The 18,303-nt window shown below is 42.7% G+C and overlaps 1 protein-coding gene across 1 annotated transcript in view; it reads right to left on the bottom strand.

Annotated features, from left to right (window-relative positions):
- Positions 1-294: 294 nt before the first annotated feature.
- Positions 295-18,303, bottom strand: part of kcnab1b (potassium voltage-gated channel, shaker-related subfamily, beta member 1 b) — a 34,524-nt gene continuing 16,515 nt past the window's right edge. Inside the window, exons 3-14 of the mRNA XM_020042414.3 lie at positions 18,235-18,272; positions 17,197-17,276; positions 16,397-16,441; positions 15,455-15,499; positions 13,503-13,546; positions 10,068-10,154; positions 3,220-3,305; positions 2,167-2,287; positions 1,869-1,963; positions 1,651-1,771; positions 1,383-1,471; positions 295-1,091 (exon numbers count right to left, since the gene is read on the bottom strand). Coding sequence (XP_019897973.1) covers positions 996-1,091; positions 1,383-1,471; positions 1,651-1,771; positions 1,869-1,963; positions 2,167-2,287; positions 3,220-3,305; positions 10,068-10,154; positions 13,503-13,546; positions 15,455-15,499; positions 16,397-16,441; positions 17,197-17,276; positions 18,235-18,272 — 947 coding nt within the window. The 3' untranslated portion in view covers positions 295-995. The remainder of the gene's footprint in view (positions 1,092-1,382; positions 1,472-1,650; positions 1,772-1,868; positions 1,964-2,166; positions 2,288-3,219; positions 3,306-10,067; positions 10,155-13,502; positions 13,547-15,454; positions 15,500-16,396; positions 16,442-17,196; positions 17,277-18,234; positions 18,273-18,303) is intronic.

Below are 18,303 nucleotides of genomic sequence, written 5' to 3' on the forward strand. Positions count from 1 at the left end.
AAACAAAAAATACAACAAAGGAGTGTTGAGCAGCTTCAATCCTGTATCAAGCAAGAATGGGAAAACATTTCACTTTCAAAACTACAGCTATTGGTCTCCTCAGTTCCCAAACACTTACAGGGTGTTGTTAAAAGAAGAGGTGATGCAACACAGTGGTAAACATGCCCCTGTCCCAACTTTTTTTTAAATGTGTTGCTGGCATCAAATTCAAAATGGGCATGTATTTTCCAAAAACAATAAACATTCTCAGTTTCAACATTGGATATGTTTTTGTACTATTTTCAATTAAATATAAGGTTAAATGATCTGCACATTCTTGCATTCTGTTTTTATTTGTATGCTGCATCCCAACTTTTTTGGAAAAAGTGTTGTTAATTAAATTGTGTTAATAATCAGCATATATATATTTTTTAAATATTTAATCCAACACATCTATGTTGGTATTTAAGCATCACGATGCAAAGAAAGTAAATCAACTCCTCATCGTGAAGCTAAACAGTTCATTATCACAGAATCAATGAAGGACTAGTAGCACATTCTGGTGCAAAAACTTTCACCAACCTTACCGGAACACTGTCCTCTGTCAAATGTTTGTCCTGAAAAAAATGTCCTACTGTTTTCTACAGACATCAGCCGGATCAGTTAGAGATGGAGAGGGAAAATGTTTGCTTTGGATTTTATGGAATGCAGGGCTGACTATCTTTATTTGGCTTTATAATGGCTGGTAGTCAGAAGACCTGTGGCACGCATGCTTAGTCACAGTCTTAGTTATAGACATTGTGTGCTGGTTGATCTTCATGGGGATGGACGAGGAACTGCGCAGAACACACACATACACGCCTCACACGGGATTGGCCACAAACTGTAGGGGCCACCGACCAGAGTGTCCGGATTTGGTCTATCAGTGGACCCCAGGAGGAGTAGCTGCTGCTCTGGCAAAAGCTAATGGGGATTCGAATGAAAGAATAAAATCGGTTCTGAAGAATGGCTCCATTCTAATGTGCTTGATGAATGTCCTTCTTACTGTGGGGTCGGTTTCCCAAGACATGGTCAATCTCTGTAGCAATGCCTGCGGTCATCTTTGGAATGACCTGGATTACATGATGAGAAACAATACTTTTAATTCATTTGGCTGTTAATGTGATAGTAGTCATTTGTAAGTGCACCACAATACTAATCCTAAATCCAACATAGTAAAGAAAGAATGTAAACTACAGAATGCAAACAGCAGTGGAGTGCTGAGAAAGGAATGTCAGTACAGAATCTTTCTTATTGCAGTTTTTGTTCCCAACGCCCATGGTCTTACACTGTAATCAAATCTATTTTTCAAGGCTGTCCCCTAACTAAAAACAGCAAAGAATTCTATGACAGATGCTTCTTGCCTCTATCGCCCTCAGGTTCTCTGCTAGCTGGATGGGGTTGGATGTTCCCAGTAGCACTGAGCTCACTCCTTCATTCCTTAGGCACCAGGCTGCAGTGAGAAAGAACATGATTGTGTTCGACAGATGACAACAAAAACTCTTCAAGTGTTGCAACAGAAAACAAACATTTAAATTATTTTTTAGATCATCGTTCAACTTCCTCCATTACCCCCCAAAAGGATAATTCTCTGTATTCAACAATTTTATCTGTGTGTTATCAATATCTTACCAATTGCTAATTGTGGCAGGGTGCAGCCCAGCTTTTCAGAGATAGAAGTCAGCTCCTTCAGCTTGGCCTGCTGTTTCCTCCCATCCTCACTCACAATCTTCTCCTTCAACCAAGCATATGGCTGGGGCAGACAGAAAAGTAAGAATGGTCTCAGGAAACAGGGGGACCAAGCAAATGTTCATAGACCCCCTCAGATGATGTTCACGCATCAGCAGTACCTTCATGGAGGCCCTGGAGCATTCTGGGATACCGTTCTCATACTTCCCAGTGATGAGTCCACAGGCCAGAGGCGACCAGGATACCACACCCACACCTGGAATAGGACATGGAGTGAAAGACAAGGTAATCATCAGAAAACCATGGTACTGAGGCACAATGGTGAAACTGATGACATTTTTCAGCATGTAATATTGACTCAGCTCGACTCTGGGCCGCTTTTGATTCACACGTGTGTCAAAAGCAGTGAGCTATCCTTTAAGACCACAACATGCACAGCCTAATACAGACGCCACTTTCCTATTTTGTGGTAGAGCTCAGGCAGTTGTATCTCCACCTTGTCTCTCTGGAAGAAGTGATACTCTGCTTGCTCACACACTGGAGGGATCAGGTTAAACTGCCTGGCCACAGAGTATGCCTCCTAAAAAAGTGAGGTATTAGAAAGAGAAAGGAAGAGGAAAGAAAGAAGGTGTTAAAATGTGATCTGTAATTTTCTGACCGCATTAAACTTTTTACACTTCTGTGTGGTGTTTGCGTCTCTGGTAATGTCAGACCAAACTTCCATATTTTCAGAAGAATTTATATTTGAACAACACGTGAACTTTTCAAAATCCATTCATATTTCAAACCTTCATAACGTTTATTTACTGCCAAATGTCAGAGTTCAAAAGGTTCCATATCCTACTGAAGCAAGCAATGACAGACTTATCATTGGGCCATTGTCTCCTTACCCACATCATCTGGGGCCTTGTGAACCAGGCATAATTCTCAACTCAAAGCCACCATGTCCTTTGCTCTGCTTAATTTGAGAAAAATAGCTAATACTGAATCTAACAATGTATAAAATATCGACTGTTTGGAACTAATAATTGATCAATCAATTTATTTTACAAGGCCCTTTTTACATTGGCAGTCAGAAAATGCTTCTACAGATGCCTAACCCGAAACCCCAAATCTATATCATGGTGCTATCATTTACACATTGACTTGATTGTCAAATGTCATTTGTAGAAAAAAACTGTCCCATGTGCAGCAGAAAGACCAGTTGCATTTCACCAAGTCATTCCATGATTAACTGTGGCCACAACCATAATTCTTTTCGAAGCTTGGTTACCAATATCAGTTGATTCCTCCAATCTGCAGCATGTGAACTGTGTAAATGACACATTCTCTGTGTAGCCTTGCCATCAGCATTTTGTCAATGAGATTTTCTACCTGAGTCATTAAGGCCTTCCCTGCAGCCAGCTCTGAATCATGTGGACCGACCATTTGGCCGGTACGCAGTGCAGACTAAGAAACAGAACCTGATGTTAATGTGTTATTAGTTTGAGAAAGAGGTGTGTTCCCACTCACCATGATCTCCATTGCAGGCCATCGCGATGTCCCCCAGTACATGGACATGCCTTGGTTGATCACATGGGTCATTGCCCTTACAATCTCTGCAGAGATAAAAACAACATACCCGCTAGCTATAGGAGAGTCTTTGGGGCAGATGGGATGTTTGTGTGTGTGTGTGTGTGTTTGTAGACTGGCATCTGCCCACTCTTTGTTGGGAGAATTTAGCAATTTCAGATTCCATATCATTTTTAAGGGGCTTTCGGTCAAACGTCAACCTCACATTACTTTTTACCTGACTATTTACCTGTAAATGAAAAGTTGTGTTTTGAGTGGAACATCCTTTCACACAGAGGAACTCTAATGGGATGAATATACCAGTCTGAGACACTAGGAGGTGCATGAGCTCCTTCTATCATAAAGAGCTCCATCCTTGTACCGTAAAACAACATTGACTGTTGTTGTCTAATGTCCTTTTCACAGACCTTGATAAAGAACAGACCATAGGAATGTTTATCTCTTCACACAGTATCAGATACATCATCCATGTCTCTATTGAAACTGTGCTGTGTTACCGCAGCAAAGAGCAGATCAGGTTTCCATTGATTTCAATCTCATTTAACAGGAATCTCAGAACAACCATTAAAACAAAAGACTTACACAAAACAATATAAACAAAAGGGGCCAGTGAGTAAAGATGCTCAGAACACATCCTCCAAAATCATATGTATAGTGGGAAACATTATGGGAGATGTTGTTTGCAGAGGAAATGTGAATCCAAATGCCAAAGGCTGCAGGACCTTAGTGAACAGACCCAGAGAGAGAAAAATCTGGATATGAATTAAATTCAGGTTAAAAGATGAGTAGTAACAGTTGATGGAGCAGAAGTCACCCATAGTTGACCTTAATCCGTTTGTTTGTGCAAGGACACATGAAAATACATTTCCAGCAAGGCTTGACAAGCGGTGTCAGCCTGGTGGCTATACCAAAACGTAAATCTTTACCCCAAACAAGAAAATGTTGGAAGATGATAACACAATATATAACAGGCCTTTATCAAAGAAAGGGAAATCTAATACAGAGGTTTGATGATGCAGTTGTACTCATGCTAATGTGTAGTCTAATAAAGAAATCCAAATTGAATGCATGGGTTTGCGGTTCTCCCTAAGTTACTGCAATTCCTGTGAAATATCAAATGTGAAACACTGAGAGAATGAAGCAAATAAAAGACTAACCTAAATCAGAGTGTGATTAAAAAAAGAATGATTCCCTTTTATGAGCAGCTTATTCTGCCAGCCTACATCCAACGGAGAGCGCCAGAGTGTGTGGGTGAAATAGGTGGGAAGTGGAGCGCCCAAAATGTCAGGAAACAACAACAATACATTGTTTCTGGAGGGGAGAGAGGGAAAGATAGAGCTGTGGGCATATGTCATTCATCACATTCTATGAATTCTTAACCGCTGGTTCACCTGACTGAGGTTCACCTGACTGAGGTTCTCCTGACTGAGGTTCACCTGACTGAGGTTCTCCTGACTGAGGTTCACCTGACTGAGGTTCACCTGATTGAGGTTCTCCTGACTGAGGTTCACCTGACTGAGGTTCTCCTGACTGAGGTTCACCTGACTGAGGTTCACCTGACTGAGGTTCTCCTGACTGAGGTTCACCTGACTGAGGTTCACTTGACTGAGGTTCCCCTGACTGATGTTCACCTGACTGAGGTTCTCCTGACTGATGTTCACCTGACTGAGGTTCTCCAAGGTAACGGATATGTCAGTGCCAACTTACAGTACCCCCATAGCAACAGTGCAGCTATAATCTGCAAACCAAACCAACACATTGTATGCCTGTTCCTCATCTGGGACTCAATGTGGGTGCCCTCAGGAAAAAACATTCAAAGCAGGCCATTACTCTTTAACAACAGGCCCTGGGGGGTTTATCTCAGGTCACAGGCTTGCTTGCCGTGGCCACCATAAGCACTGGGAAAACATATATTTGTATTTTGCAAACAAAGGATGGTTTGGTTTGTGTATTACGTTTGTTTGTCAGTGTGTGTGTGTGTTTTATCTAACCCTCCACTGGTGATCACTGTGTCTGTGTTTAAGCCTTATCATTCCACCCAGGTGTTTGTGAACAACATGAGACATCCATCATTGACAGCCTCACTGCAGTAAGCCATGACAGTTAGGCTGTGGTGAAACAGGGACTGAAGCACCCCTCTATCCTGTATAGTTACATGTGTTTGCTTTCCTGCTTTCTTGTTCTAGTCTCTCTCTCCACCTGTCTGTCTCTCTTTCTCCGCCTGTCTGTCTCTATCTCTCTCCGCTTGCCTGTCTCTCTCTCTCTCCGCCTGTCTGTTTCTCTCTCTCCGCCTGTCTGTCTCTCTCTCTCCGCCTGCATGTCTCTCTCTCTCCGCCTGCCTGTCTCTCTCTCTCCGCATGTCTGTCTCTCTCTCTCCGCCTTTCTCTCTTTTTCTCTGTCCCCCTATCTGTCTCTCTGTCTGTCTCTCTCTCTCAGAATGACTAAGACAGGCTCACAGACTCAGGGGCTGTGAATGAAATGAATATGTGCTTAGATGCCTGGGAAAATATGGTTTTATTTGTGCTGAAGGAAGGAGCGAGGGATATAAACCCTGTTTGTGGATTCTGTTTTTTTTATAGTCTTTGTTTCTGTTTCTACCATGTGTGGCCCTGTTCATACTGTGTGGCAAGTAAAGAGCTGCTTTCATTCACCTGGTTGATCTCCTAGAGCATACATTACATAAAGTATGTATTTACAGGGTGAGGAGTACCTCAGGCCGGGGCTGTTTCTACCCCCTGGATGTGTCGTTTGTTCTTCATGCTAATGTACACTAACTAAGCTTTTTCTATTCATCTCCCAACAGTGGTTCAGTGTGGTTCTCCCACATCTGATCTCCCCACTTCCTTGTCCAGTCCAGTTCCATGCTATTGATTCCAAAGCACACAGTTTTCCATTGAGTAAGCTTGCCATTAACCTTTAACCCATCTAAAATGTCTCTAATTTACCGCTGCTTACAACAAAGACACGTCAAGGGGTGTCTTTGTCTGTTGCATACCACACGTGTGACTTGAAAGATCGGGAAAGAGAGAATTATAGTAATGACAATAATAAAAACAGACTTTTACAATTGACATCTCTACTCATGTCCCCTGTAGGGACGTGAACAGTTACAGTCACACACAGACGTACTGCACGCACACACTGGCACACGTTGTAATTACAATCACTGTCAAAAAGAAAAAGAATCCGAGAGAGTCAGATGCACTCAGGAGACATCTGCACCCCAGAATAATATTTTCCTTGGGGGTTCAATTAGGCACATACTGTAGATATCTCTCACAATCTGCAATTTTCCGCAGCACATGAATAAAAGGCAACGATCCAAACTCCCGTAACTATATATTTTTCCATGACACAGAGCTCTTGACAGAAAACCCTCACTAATCCAGATGAAACAGCGTTAGCCTGAGTGCTTTCTGCAGTGGTAGATGAATGACTGTAGAGGCAACACATTCCATGTGGTGGGACGTTATGTGTAGAGGCAACACATTCCATGTGGTGGGACGTTATGTGTAGAGGCAACACATTCCATGTGGTGGGACGTTATGTGTAGAGGCAACACATTCCATGTGGTGGGAGGGTATGTGTGTAGAGGCAACACATTCCATGTGGTGGGACGTTATGTGTAGAGGCAACACATTCCATGTGGTGGGACGTTATGTGTAGAGGCAACACGTTCCATGTGGTGGGTGGGTATGTGTGTAGAGGCAACACGTTCCATGTGGTGGGAGGGTATGTGTGTAGAGGCAACACGTTCCATGTGGTGGGAGGGTATGTGTGTAGAGGCAACACGTTCCATGTGGTGGGAGGGTATGTGTGTAGAGGCAACACGTTCCATGTGGTGGGAGGGTATGTGTGTAGAGGCAACATGTTCCATGTGGTGGGAGGGTATGTGTGTAGAGGCAACACGTTCCATGTGGTGGGAGGGTATGTGTGTAGAGGCAACATGTTCCATGTGGTGGGAGGGTATGTGTGTAGAGGCAACATGTTCCATGTGGTGGGAGGGTATGTGTGTAGAGGCAACACGTTCCATGTGGTGGGAGGGTATGTGTAGAGGCAACACGCTGTAGGTTTTACAGATGAATCACCCAATCTGTGTGGTTCTAACCATATCTACAGCTGATTAAGGAGACTGACCTTTCATAAGCTGATTTGTAACGGCTACTTACTTTGACGGTAGTAATTAGGGTGAAATGAATAATACCCAAATCATGTAAGGATTTTGCAGGATATTTTGTGTATACAGTAACAGTAACTGACCTTTATTAGTATAGTATGGAAATGACCACCAACACGCTATATTTACTTTGTTTTATAGTTATTCCTTTAAAAGCATGTTTTTTTTTGTAAATAGTTAACTGTAATGTCTTATATTTTTCCTGACAGCATTCGTACTAAATATAACTAGATCATAACAGAAAATTGTATCTTAAATATTTGGAAAAGTGTTGGACATCACCAGCATCAAACCCATATAATACTGTACATAGTGTACCTGTCTGCTGTTCTCATGAAGCGAACAGGACGTCTGAGATACAGGACAGTTATACTTGTGTGGGACATAAAATGTGGATGCAGCACGCAGAACAAGTGCCAGCATGCAGGACTGTCATGTGCAGTCCAGTAGAGTTGGTCACCCTAGCGGTGATGGACGGTAGAACCATCCACGGTACATGATGATAAATGTTCTGAGTCCATCACTGCTTCTGTGCTTTCATAATAACCCTAACTGTGTGTGGAAGAGAGAGCTTGCGTGTGTCTGTTTGTCTATCTATCCATCTGCTTGTCATTCTTGGTCAGTTTGACAGTCAGTCAATCAGGATTAAATTGGGATGGGAACATCTGAAGGGGCAGCATTGTCTGGTGTTGGCTGTTGGGGCAGTGTCGATCTAGAGGTCTTGGAGAATGTCTTCTGTGGGGCATGTGTGACAGTCAACAATAGCTCTGTTGGTTCAGGTCATGTATCGTTACAATGTCAAACTGGTCTTGTCCTCAGGTGACTTATTTAGGGCTGATTAAGAGGGATTGGAGCATTTTAACACTCTAGTGCTTAAATCTAGATGAACAAAAACAAACTGCAAAATGTGCATCGTCTATGATTTTTACAGTGTGAGCAGGTGAAAATGTACGCTACCTTCTGAGGTAGCATGGGACACTTTCCCAACAATATCTCCCTTCGGTCTAAACACAAATGTGAATTTTAGACACGTAGCTAAATATTAGTGTAACACATATTAAACAGCATATGCTGCACTGGAGCATATGCAACATTATGTGTGCTACATTGGTTATCCCCAAACCTAACGTTTAATATTAAGCAGTGGTTATCCCCGACCCTACCATTTAATATTAAGCAGTGGTTATCCCAGACCCTACCATTTAATATTAAGCAGTGGTTATCCCAGACCCTACCATTTAATATTAAGCAGTGGTTATCCCAGACCCTACCATTTAATATTAAGCAGTCGTTATCCCAGACCCTACCATTTAATATTAAGCAGTGGTTATCCCCGACCCTACCATTTAATATTAAGCAGTGGTTATCCCAGACCCTACTGTTTAATATTAAGCAACAGTTATCCCCAAACCTACCATTTAATATGGTTTCATATTAAGCTAGACTGGCAGGCTTAGCTAAATTGTTAGCATGTTACTTTCCCTGTGTCAACCTTTCCATGATCCATAGTGATGTCCAGCTCTTCTTGTAATGAGGCATCATTAGTAGCAAACAATTGTTTTTCTATCTCAAAAAGACTATCTAACTCCAGAGAATGTGTAAAGAAAACCGCAACCCGATTTTGAAAAGTCTACCTTCAAGTGGGAAACAGGGCTCCCGTAAGGCTTTAGAAAGCCTGATAAAATAACTCAACATGGATATCCTGCTATTCTGCTGCCAATAAGACCATTGTTGAGAATGGCTGAACTCAAGTGAATAAAGAAAACTATATCTATTTGTCACAAAAGTTGTTAAAAAACACAGATCCATGCATTTATAGATCAGACAGCAGGATCAGTCAACCAATGACGTCACAAAAAATACATGCCAAATAGTATTTTACGATGGAATATCCTTTTAAATTCTATTGTCATCCACACTTTACCAATTTGCTAATTATTACAACACCGTACATAGCTAATACAGTTGCATTTTAAATGTTTTATATTTATATGTATGAAAGAGAGGAGAGAGACAGGGGAGAGAGATGGGGAGAAGACATCAAGGTTAAATAAAAAGCGGCTTATGGAGCGATGTAGTCAGGCATAATTACTAGTTAGTGGTGTGACCCACTCTGCTAGACAGATGAGGAGGAGGAAATGGAGAGAGCGCAGTAGTGGTTGGCTATCCGTAGAGACCAGCCCAAAAATACATCAGCTACCCCAGAGGGAAGCTCTAATCCTGTTTCAGCAGAACAAGGAGGGGAGGGGGGGGCAATGCTCATAGACCTCGGAAACATAGCCATCCCAGAAAGTGAGAACACGGGGAACGGCACAGTGTACGCCTGTGTATGTCTGTTCATTCGTCTATCTCCTGCGAGAGTTTGTGTGTACGTGACTGTCCGTGTGTGTGTTAGTGGACACAGTTCTATGTGTTCGTGCAAAACAAATGGGTACCAAAGTAAATCGCCTCCAGAACCATCAATCATTCTGGTTGTGTGTTAGTGGACACAGTTCTATGTGTTCGTGCAAAACAAATCGGTACCAAAGTAAATTGCCTACAGAACCATCAATCTTTCTAGTTGTATCCCCCCCCCCCCCCCCCCCCCCCCCCCCCCCCCAGGGTTGCTCACCCTCCATGGGTGTGTTGCTGTCGGGCCGGTTGGCAAAGACCACATCCACATACTCGAGCTGCATCCTCTGTAAAGAACTCCTCAGACCTGCGGGATGGAGGGAGGGGGAGGGGGGATTACATATATTAGCTTCCCACATATAAAAAGTCTACACACCCCTGTGTGTAGACTTTTAAATGCCAGATTGCTGTGATGTAAAAGATAAATCATGTCAAAACTTTTTCCACTTTTAATGTGACCTATAATGTGAACACTGGAATCTTTGAGTGGGAAAAATGAAAAATAAAAACCATACAATAACCTGGTTGCATAGGTGTGCAAACTCTCTTATAATTGGGGATGTAGCTGTGTTCAGAATTAACCAATCACATTCAAACTCATGTAGAATGGAAGTCATTACACCCCTGCCATCATTTAAAGTGACTCTGATTAATCACGAAGTTCAGCTGTTCTAGTAGGATTTTCTTAGTTGCATCTCAGAGCAAAACCCATGGTCTGCAGAGAGCTTCCAAAGCATCAGAGGGATCTCATTGTTGAAAGATATCAGTCAGGAAAAGGTTACAAAATAATTTCCAAAGCACTAATATACCATGGAACACAGTGAAGACAGTCATCATCAAGTGGAGAAAATGTGGCACAACAGAGACATTACCAAGATCTGGACATCCCTCCAAAATTGATGAAAAGACGAGAATAAAACTGGTCAGGGAGGCTTCCAAGAGGCCCACAGCAACATTAAAGGAACTGCAGGAATTTCTGTCAAGTACTGGCTGCGTGCTACATGAGACAACAATCTCCCGTATTCTTCATATAAATGGGCTATTGGGTAGGGCGGCAAGATGGGAGCCTTTTCTTACCAAGAAAAACATCCAAGCCTGGCTGAAGTTTAAAAAAATAAACATCAAGTCTCCCAAAAGCACAGAGGAAAATGTGCTATGGTCTGATGAAACCAAGGTTGAACCTTTTGGCCATAATTCCAAAAGGTATGTTTGGCGCAAAAACAACACTGCACTTCACTCAAAGAACACCATACCCACAGTGAAGCATGGTGATGGCAGTATCATGCTTTGGGGCTGTTTTTCTTCAGCTTGGACCTGGTCCTTACTCTGGGTGGAGGGAATTATGAACAGTTCCAAATACCAGGCAATTTTGGCACAAAACCTTCAGGCGTCCATTAGAAAGAGGAAGTTCACCTTTCAGCACGACAACGACCCAAAGCACATCCAAATCCACAAAAGCATGGCTTCACCAGAAGTTGATTAACGTTTTGGAATGGCCCAGCCAGAGACCAGACCTGAATCCAATTGAACATCTGTGGGGTGATCTGAAGAGGGCTGTGCACAGGAGATGTCCTCGCAATCTGACAGATTTGGAGCACTTTTGCAAAGAAGAGTGGGCAAAAATTGCCACGTCAAGATGTGCCATGCTAATAGACTCCTACCCAAAAAGACAGAGTGCTGTAATAAAATCAAAAGGTGCTTCAACAAAGTATTAGTTTAAGGGTGTGCATACTTATGCAACCAGGTTATTGTGAGTTTTTTATTTTTAACTTTTCCCCCTCAAATATTTCAGTTTGTTTTTCAATTGAATTGTTCTCATTATAGGTCACATTAAAGGTGGAAAAAGTTCGGACATAATTTATCTCATGATTTATCATTCTTTTACATCACATGAACCTGGCATTTTAACAGGGGTGTGTAGACCTTTTATATCCACTGTACACATACACACACGTTTGTTAATAGTTGCATTAACAACAGACGTTTCCCATGCTTGCAGATATTTATCTGGTGCCATCCGGTTATTCAAAACAAATCCTAGAAGACTTCTGTTAGATTGCCCTTAAAGAAATGTCATCTGAAAACCCCAACGACAAACCTAGAGGTCAATTCTAATTCCTAAAGGACTTTTTTTATAGGGATTTGGTAAATACATCAATTCAGAATACATGTTGTGGTTCTAATGATAATCGTTGCGTGATCATAATCTGCTAAATAAATAGGGATTATGTGTAATTATGTGATTATGCCCTTATATTATTTATGTATACATAAATGGTAGGTTCCTTGATGATAATAAATAGATTCCACTTTCCACCCGTTTATAGACAGATATCAACATCATGATACTTACTCTTTCAACCCAGAGGGTTGAGTGGTGGATACTTACATCACCATACCTGACAATGCCCTACAGTACTAAAAGCTGTAAACAGCTTAGACACTGTAATGATTAGACAGCAGTGACATCCACATCAACTCTTTTGATCGTTTGTCAACAACTGTGTCTCTTATCCAATTGGTCGCTTTATTATTAAGCCTGTGGTGACATCCACATCGCCATGGTGACATCAGTGCTGTGCTTCAGTGTTGCGTCCTCCTGACAGCACAGCTGGTCCACTCTCTCCTTCTATCTCTATTTCTTTCACTCTTACTCCATCTCCTTCCCCCTTTCCTCTTCTCGACTTTAACTTAGTAAATATAGTGTTCCGTTCTTCATTGGAGGCTAAGTTAGAAGCTGGTTTTGAAACAACAGTCTTGTCTGGCTAACAAACGGTCCTGACAGCCCTAGAATATAGTCAACTGTAAAACATCCTCTTTTGGCATTAAACTCACGTAGAAAATAGAGAAACAAAGTGCGCAGGATCATGTTTACCTGGGAATACATGCCGGCATCACGCTACTGCCGGCATATAATGCTAGCTCAACTCTCCAAGTAACCAGGCCAAATAACATTTCTCCTGGCAGGGCAGGGAAAGGACAGAAGGGGCCGTCACAACCCAGCAGCTGCAACACGAAAAGCTTTATTCTCAGTGGAAGGAACAAATCAAAATGTTTCAGCGAAGAAATGTTGGTAGCCTACTAAAATCCCAGGTGCTGGGATATCTCATATTCAAATGCTCAGCCTATGGTACAGCCTAATGATAATTCTAGCCTAGCGCCTCGTCTCATATCAGATTCCACACAATTCCATCTGAGCTGTTGGGCTGGATCAGGGAAGTGGATTTCGGTAGCATTCCTAGAAAAACAACCTGGGTGTGAGTTTGTGATATCCCAAACACTGCTTATATAGAAGACAGGACAGAGAAAAGGTAGGAGGGAATTGTACGGGTGGAGTCCACAGGGACTTGGAGAGCTCATGTACCAAGTCTATAATGTCAGACACTGTGCTTGCCGCCTCCACAAACAGACCAAGTAAATCTCCCAGAGATGTCTGGCCCTGAGTGGTGGAGACTTATAAGTACCAGAACTTCAGAGAAGATCAAGTTCAACTAAGCACACTGGAGGAAATCAATCTTGAGCGAGAGAGAAGAGAGGAAGACAGATAAGGAATAGATGGGGGGGAGTGGATGAGATGAAGGGATTCTGGTGGGAAACTGGGGAATGATGGGAGAGATGTGGAAGGTGGAGGGCAGAGAAAATCCCACACTGTTACCTTCAATGATGTGTTTCCTGTTGAGCCCTCTCTCCGTCTCTGCTCTGAAAAAGAACATACAAGTGAGTATGTAAATGCTCCCGCAAAATCACACAGAAACGCACCATGAATAGATCACTGAACCACCAGCTTCTAAAAAGCTTTCAGCAAATCGTTGAATAGCAAAGAGAGCAGTGACAAAACCTACTCTAATGTCTGTCACCGCTCTGAATGAGATGCCCTGTAATCTGTCATTATGTCTCATCCTTATGGTACATTGTCAGCAACCTTATCCAGCCATCCCATTCCATATCCTTCTTCTCCTTGTCAATCTCTCTGTATCTCTCCCATCCCTACTTTTCTACCTCCTTTCACTATTTCTTTCCCTCTGTCCCCTTTATGTAATTTTGTTTTCTTTATTATCCTCTCCTCCCTCGGTTTTTTCTGTAGCTCGGAGAGTCGGGGATTGTTACTCCAGGCACACAGAGAACTGTGGTTTGGGGCTGAGTCAGCTTGGTGCCTTTCTGTGTTACTGCCTTCTCCTGTTCTGTGTCTGTCTGTTTGGAGACTCGGAGAGCCTCGTCAGGCAGGGCAGACTGTTAGCCTGGTTGTCTGTCTGTGTATCCTAGCCTTCTCCATTCAGTTTATTTCAAAGGGGCTTTATTGGCATGGGAAACATGTTCACATAGCAGGTGGAACCAACAATCAAAATTAAACATCACACACATAAAAAAAAATACAGACATTTCAAATGATGTAATTGGCTTTGTGCAGTGTTGTAAATCACATGCAAATTGTTAAAGTGTAAATGGCGAGGGGAAATAAATTGTCAATTGGTTATATTTCCAATGTTCTTTATGCTGTACTAATTTTCCTTTTCTTTGTATTAGCTTGTCCAATTACATTTTTATTGGCCCTTCATAATGCAGTGGCACAAATGATCTGTGCAGAAACTCTTTGTTTTTCACCTGTTAAGCTCAACAGTATGAAAAGCTAGAGCCAAATTCTATGTCCTAACTAATAAGTGGAAATTGGAGGTTAATAAGTAAATATCTGAGGTTACTAAGCGGCAGTGCATTTAGAAGGAGTTTTTCCATGAGAACATGATACTGACTGACAGGCGTACCTTCAGGAGCTGGCACTGGTCTGAGGACCAGGGTTTGAGACAGTCTTTTTTTAGGTCAAGGTAGCATACACATCTACTCGGTCCTCTGGTAGATTCCTGTTTGAATTTGTCAACTAGTTCCCTTTTGGTTTTTCTTATCATTTGTTTAATAGCGTTGTTGTCCTGGGGCTCTGTGGGCTCCGTTTGTGTTTGTCAACAGTGTCTTAAAACCAGCTGCTTGAGAATACTCTTGTTTAGGTTCGTCCTCCGCAGACAAGCCCTTTTTTTGCGGAAGGTTTTAATACCCCTTTAGGTGGATATAGAATCGAACAGCTCTTTGGCTTCTCTCACTGGCTGTAACTGCAGAGGTATGTGTCAGCACAGAAACACTCCGATACTCCAGAGACAGAGCTGCTGCCCTACTCCCCATTATTGACATGCCCTACTTTTGACCTGAGGATGTCTGCAATTCTTACGTAACAACCTCCCTCATCCTGGCATAGCAGTGTAAACCCGAGAATGTTTCGGTGGCGGTTTGCCCTACAGACACCGCAGGGTCAGTACTAGTAGACACAGATCCGTCCTGCCAATCACCTAGATCCTCATTAGGCGCCACAGGAGGAGAGGGGATGTCTCCTGACCAGTAGATGACCAGGTTAGAGCTCTGATACGCCACCCTGTTAAAACGTCTGTCAGAAACAAATCAGGCAGAAGTCCTGTTAAAATAACCCCACTGCAGACAGGTCGAGGGAGGGTGGGCTCAGTCTGATCAGCAAGCCTTGGATCTGCAAACTTCACCAGTTCTGTGTAACAGTGGTGGAGTGGGCAACATTCATTAACTCAGAGTTTCTGAGACAGACATACTTACTTTCCTCCCCAGTACAGCTTGGTGGTGATTACAAGACTGGATCTCCTATGAGAAGGGATAAAAAGGGAGACCAGTCAGTCAGTCAGCCAGCCAATCCGTCAGACAGTCAGGCAGATAGACATTTATAGACAGACAGAGACTACAAAAACACATGGAAATCATAATGAACATCAATAGTCTTAAAGAAGAATATTTTGTTATACTTTTTCAGATCTTTTATAGGATACACTGCATTTACTCGACAGTCAAATCCCCATTGCTCAACTGTTTAATGTTTAATATTTAATACCCAGAGTTGCAGTTGGAGGCGTTGAACCAACGTGAACTGCAGAACGGGCGAGGTTATGACAGGAGATGTAGAGTGGAGAGATTTAGATGTTTGACATCCATGTGCTTATTGTCCAGGCCTGGACGCCTACCAGTCTACCTGTTTATGACTGGCCAAGAACACTCAACCTCTGATCGCCATGGTTACTGCTGCAGACCCCTGCCGATTGGTTGATAAGTTAAGCTACGTTGGTGATGGAACTGAGATGAAACTGTGTGGTTTCACATGATAAATTACCATTTGTTAACTGCCAACCAGGCAAAACACTGCCCCCATTACTTACACACACACATAAACACACACAAAGGCCCATGCACACACACACACACACACACACACACATACACACACACACACACATACAAGGCATAATGCAGCTTTAATAGCAAGTAACACTCCCCCCCATTTGGCCAACACCTGGTTTGAACTCTTTACTTTTCTAGCACATGTCCCTGAATATTTTCTACTGGTCACATCCCAAGAAAATCTATTTGGTGTCATTAGCGTGGATCCTTCAGCCAAGGAGTACGTTTTGCATATCCTCTTGTGCCAACCTACTGTACATGCTCACATAGACAGACATACAAACACACACACTTAAACGCATGTCTTACCTCCAGCACTTTTTCTTGATGATGTTCCCCAGGATTATCTCTGCCCTGTAATCAAGCAAGTAGATTGTGTGTTTGTGTGTGTCTGTGTGTGTGTGTATTTTTGTTTTCAAGTGTGCATGTTAAACATTCACTTACAATTATAACTCTAATGCACTCCCGTGCATTTAACCCATGTATTTGAAAATTAATATTTGACAAAAAGTATTGCGCAATTCGGTAGCGATATATACAAATATATATATGAATTAATAGTGAATTAACCTTTAATAATGAGGTTGGATTTTCTTTATCTACTTCTCCCCAAGACATACATTAAACAGGGGCATTTAATGAATGCATTGTGGAGAAGTAAAGTAAATCATTACCAACAATTAAAATGCTCAAAATAAAATATGTTGCACTGTACAACCAAAACCACTAGTGAAACGTGAACAACTGAACCGCTGGGCGTGGGTCTCAGGGTGCATGCTTTCATGCGTGCATGGATGTGTAAATGCGCTGGCGTGGGTGCCAGCTTGTTTCTGCCTGAGTTCTCATTGTCTTGCCAAGGCAACCATGTTGAATGCACAAACAGTCTGGCACACACCCACGCTGTAAACATCCATGCTTTAGAACTAATCCCATTTCATGTGGTTGGTTCGCGTTACTCTCCGCGGTCCTGGCTGACACCTTTGTGGAGTTCAGTGCTGTGCGTGTGTGTTTCTGTTAGCCACCCATGAACGGATTAGCCCGTTTTTAGCGATTCCTTCCATGGGGTTTCAGGTAGGTAGGTAGGTAATAGATATTCTGCTAACACTCACTTCCCTCCGGCGTAAACCTCGGCTGTGTCGAAGAGATTGACCCCGTTCTCGTAGGCCATGGTCATCAACTGCTCAGCCACCTGAAAAGCACAGGACAGCAGGCCTCGTCACCTCAGGGGACAGTGCAGAGCTGGCAGCTGGGGGCATTCAGCAGGAACAAAACCAGAGAAAATAGTTTGGAAAATCCAGTTGAACACTCCTCCATGGCTCACGTCGTAGAGCACGTCAGAAGGGTGGGTTTGATTCTGGGACCACCTGTGCGTGTGTTTCCGCTCACCTGCAAAGCTGAACAGGCCGCATTTGTTGGAAAGACATGAGAATTACATTCATTTAAAAAGGTGAGCAGTTGCCTCCTCTGCTGCAAAACTTTGTGATCTGTTGCATTCCCATTGAACTGACCCTTTTGTAATAGGCATGGGCCATTTCCTTAAACTAAACCAAGGTATGGATTGTTGTCATGTCTTGTGCTTGCTGGGTAAAAAATATGAATTAGGCAATTTGATGAACTATCTACTTGAAGTCCCTTATCCTACAACATGAATGTTTTAAGTAACTAGATGACCATGATGTTGTTCTGTGGTCCGGTCTGTGTCCTTTTCCTATAACTGACAATACGATACCAACAGAACACTAACAACATCCCAGTTTGGCATCATCGGTCTACTTTGTCCTGGTGACTTTCACAAACACAGTGCCTTCTGCCAGTATCAGCATGTGGCACATGCAGCAGGGTGAGGGAGTGATGAGGCACAGGACATCTTGGTGCCAACAGGAGCCAACTGGAACAGGGCCCCAGACTGGGAGGACCACTTTGCCTGAGATGAAAACACCTTCTGAGGGTCCAGAGAATGGTGGTTGCAGTGTGGTGCTGTTTAGACTAAGGCTCTGGGTTCAGTTCCCCAGTGGACACATCTATTGGGGACAGGTTTGACTTTAAATTCTCCAGTGACACATGCATCTAAAACTACACTGGGGTTACATTATCTCCCAAAACGCCACATTGCCTATACCGACGCTATTCCGAGTTTCATATCTTACCTCATCAGAAATCTGACTGCCAAATGTTACCCAAGTACCTGGAAAAGAAGAGAAAATAACGATTGCTTA

The sequence above is a fragment of the Esox lucius genome, chromosome 3, assembly GCF_011004845.1.
Source record: "Esox lucius isolate fEsoLuc1 chromosome 3, fEsoLuc1.pri, whole genome shotgun sequence".
Taxonomy (NCBI): domain Eukaryota; kingdom Metazoa; phylum Chordata; class Actinopteri; order Esociformes; family Esocidae; genus Esox; species Esox lucius.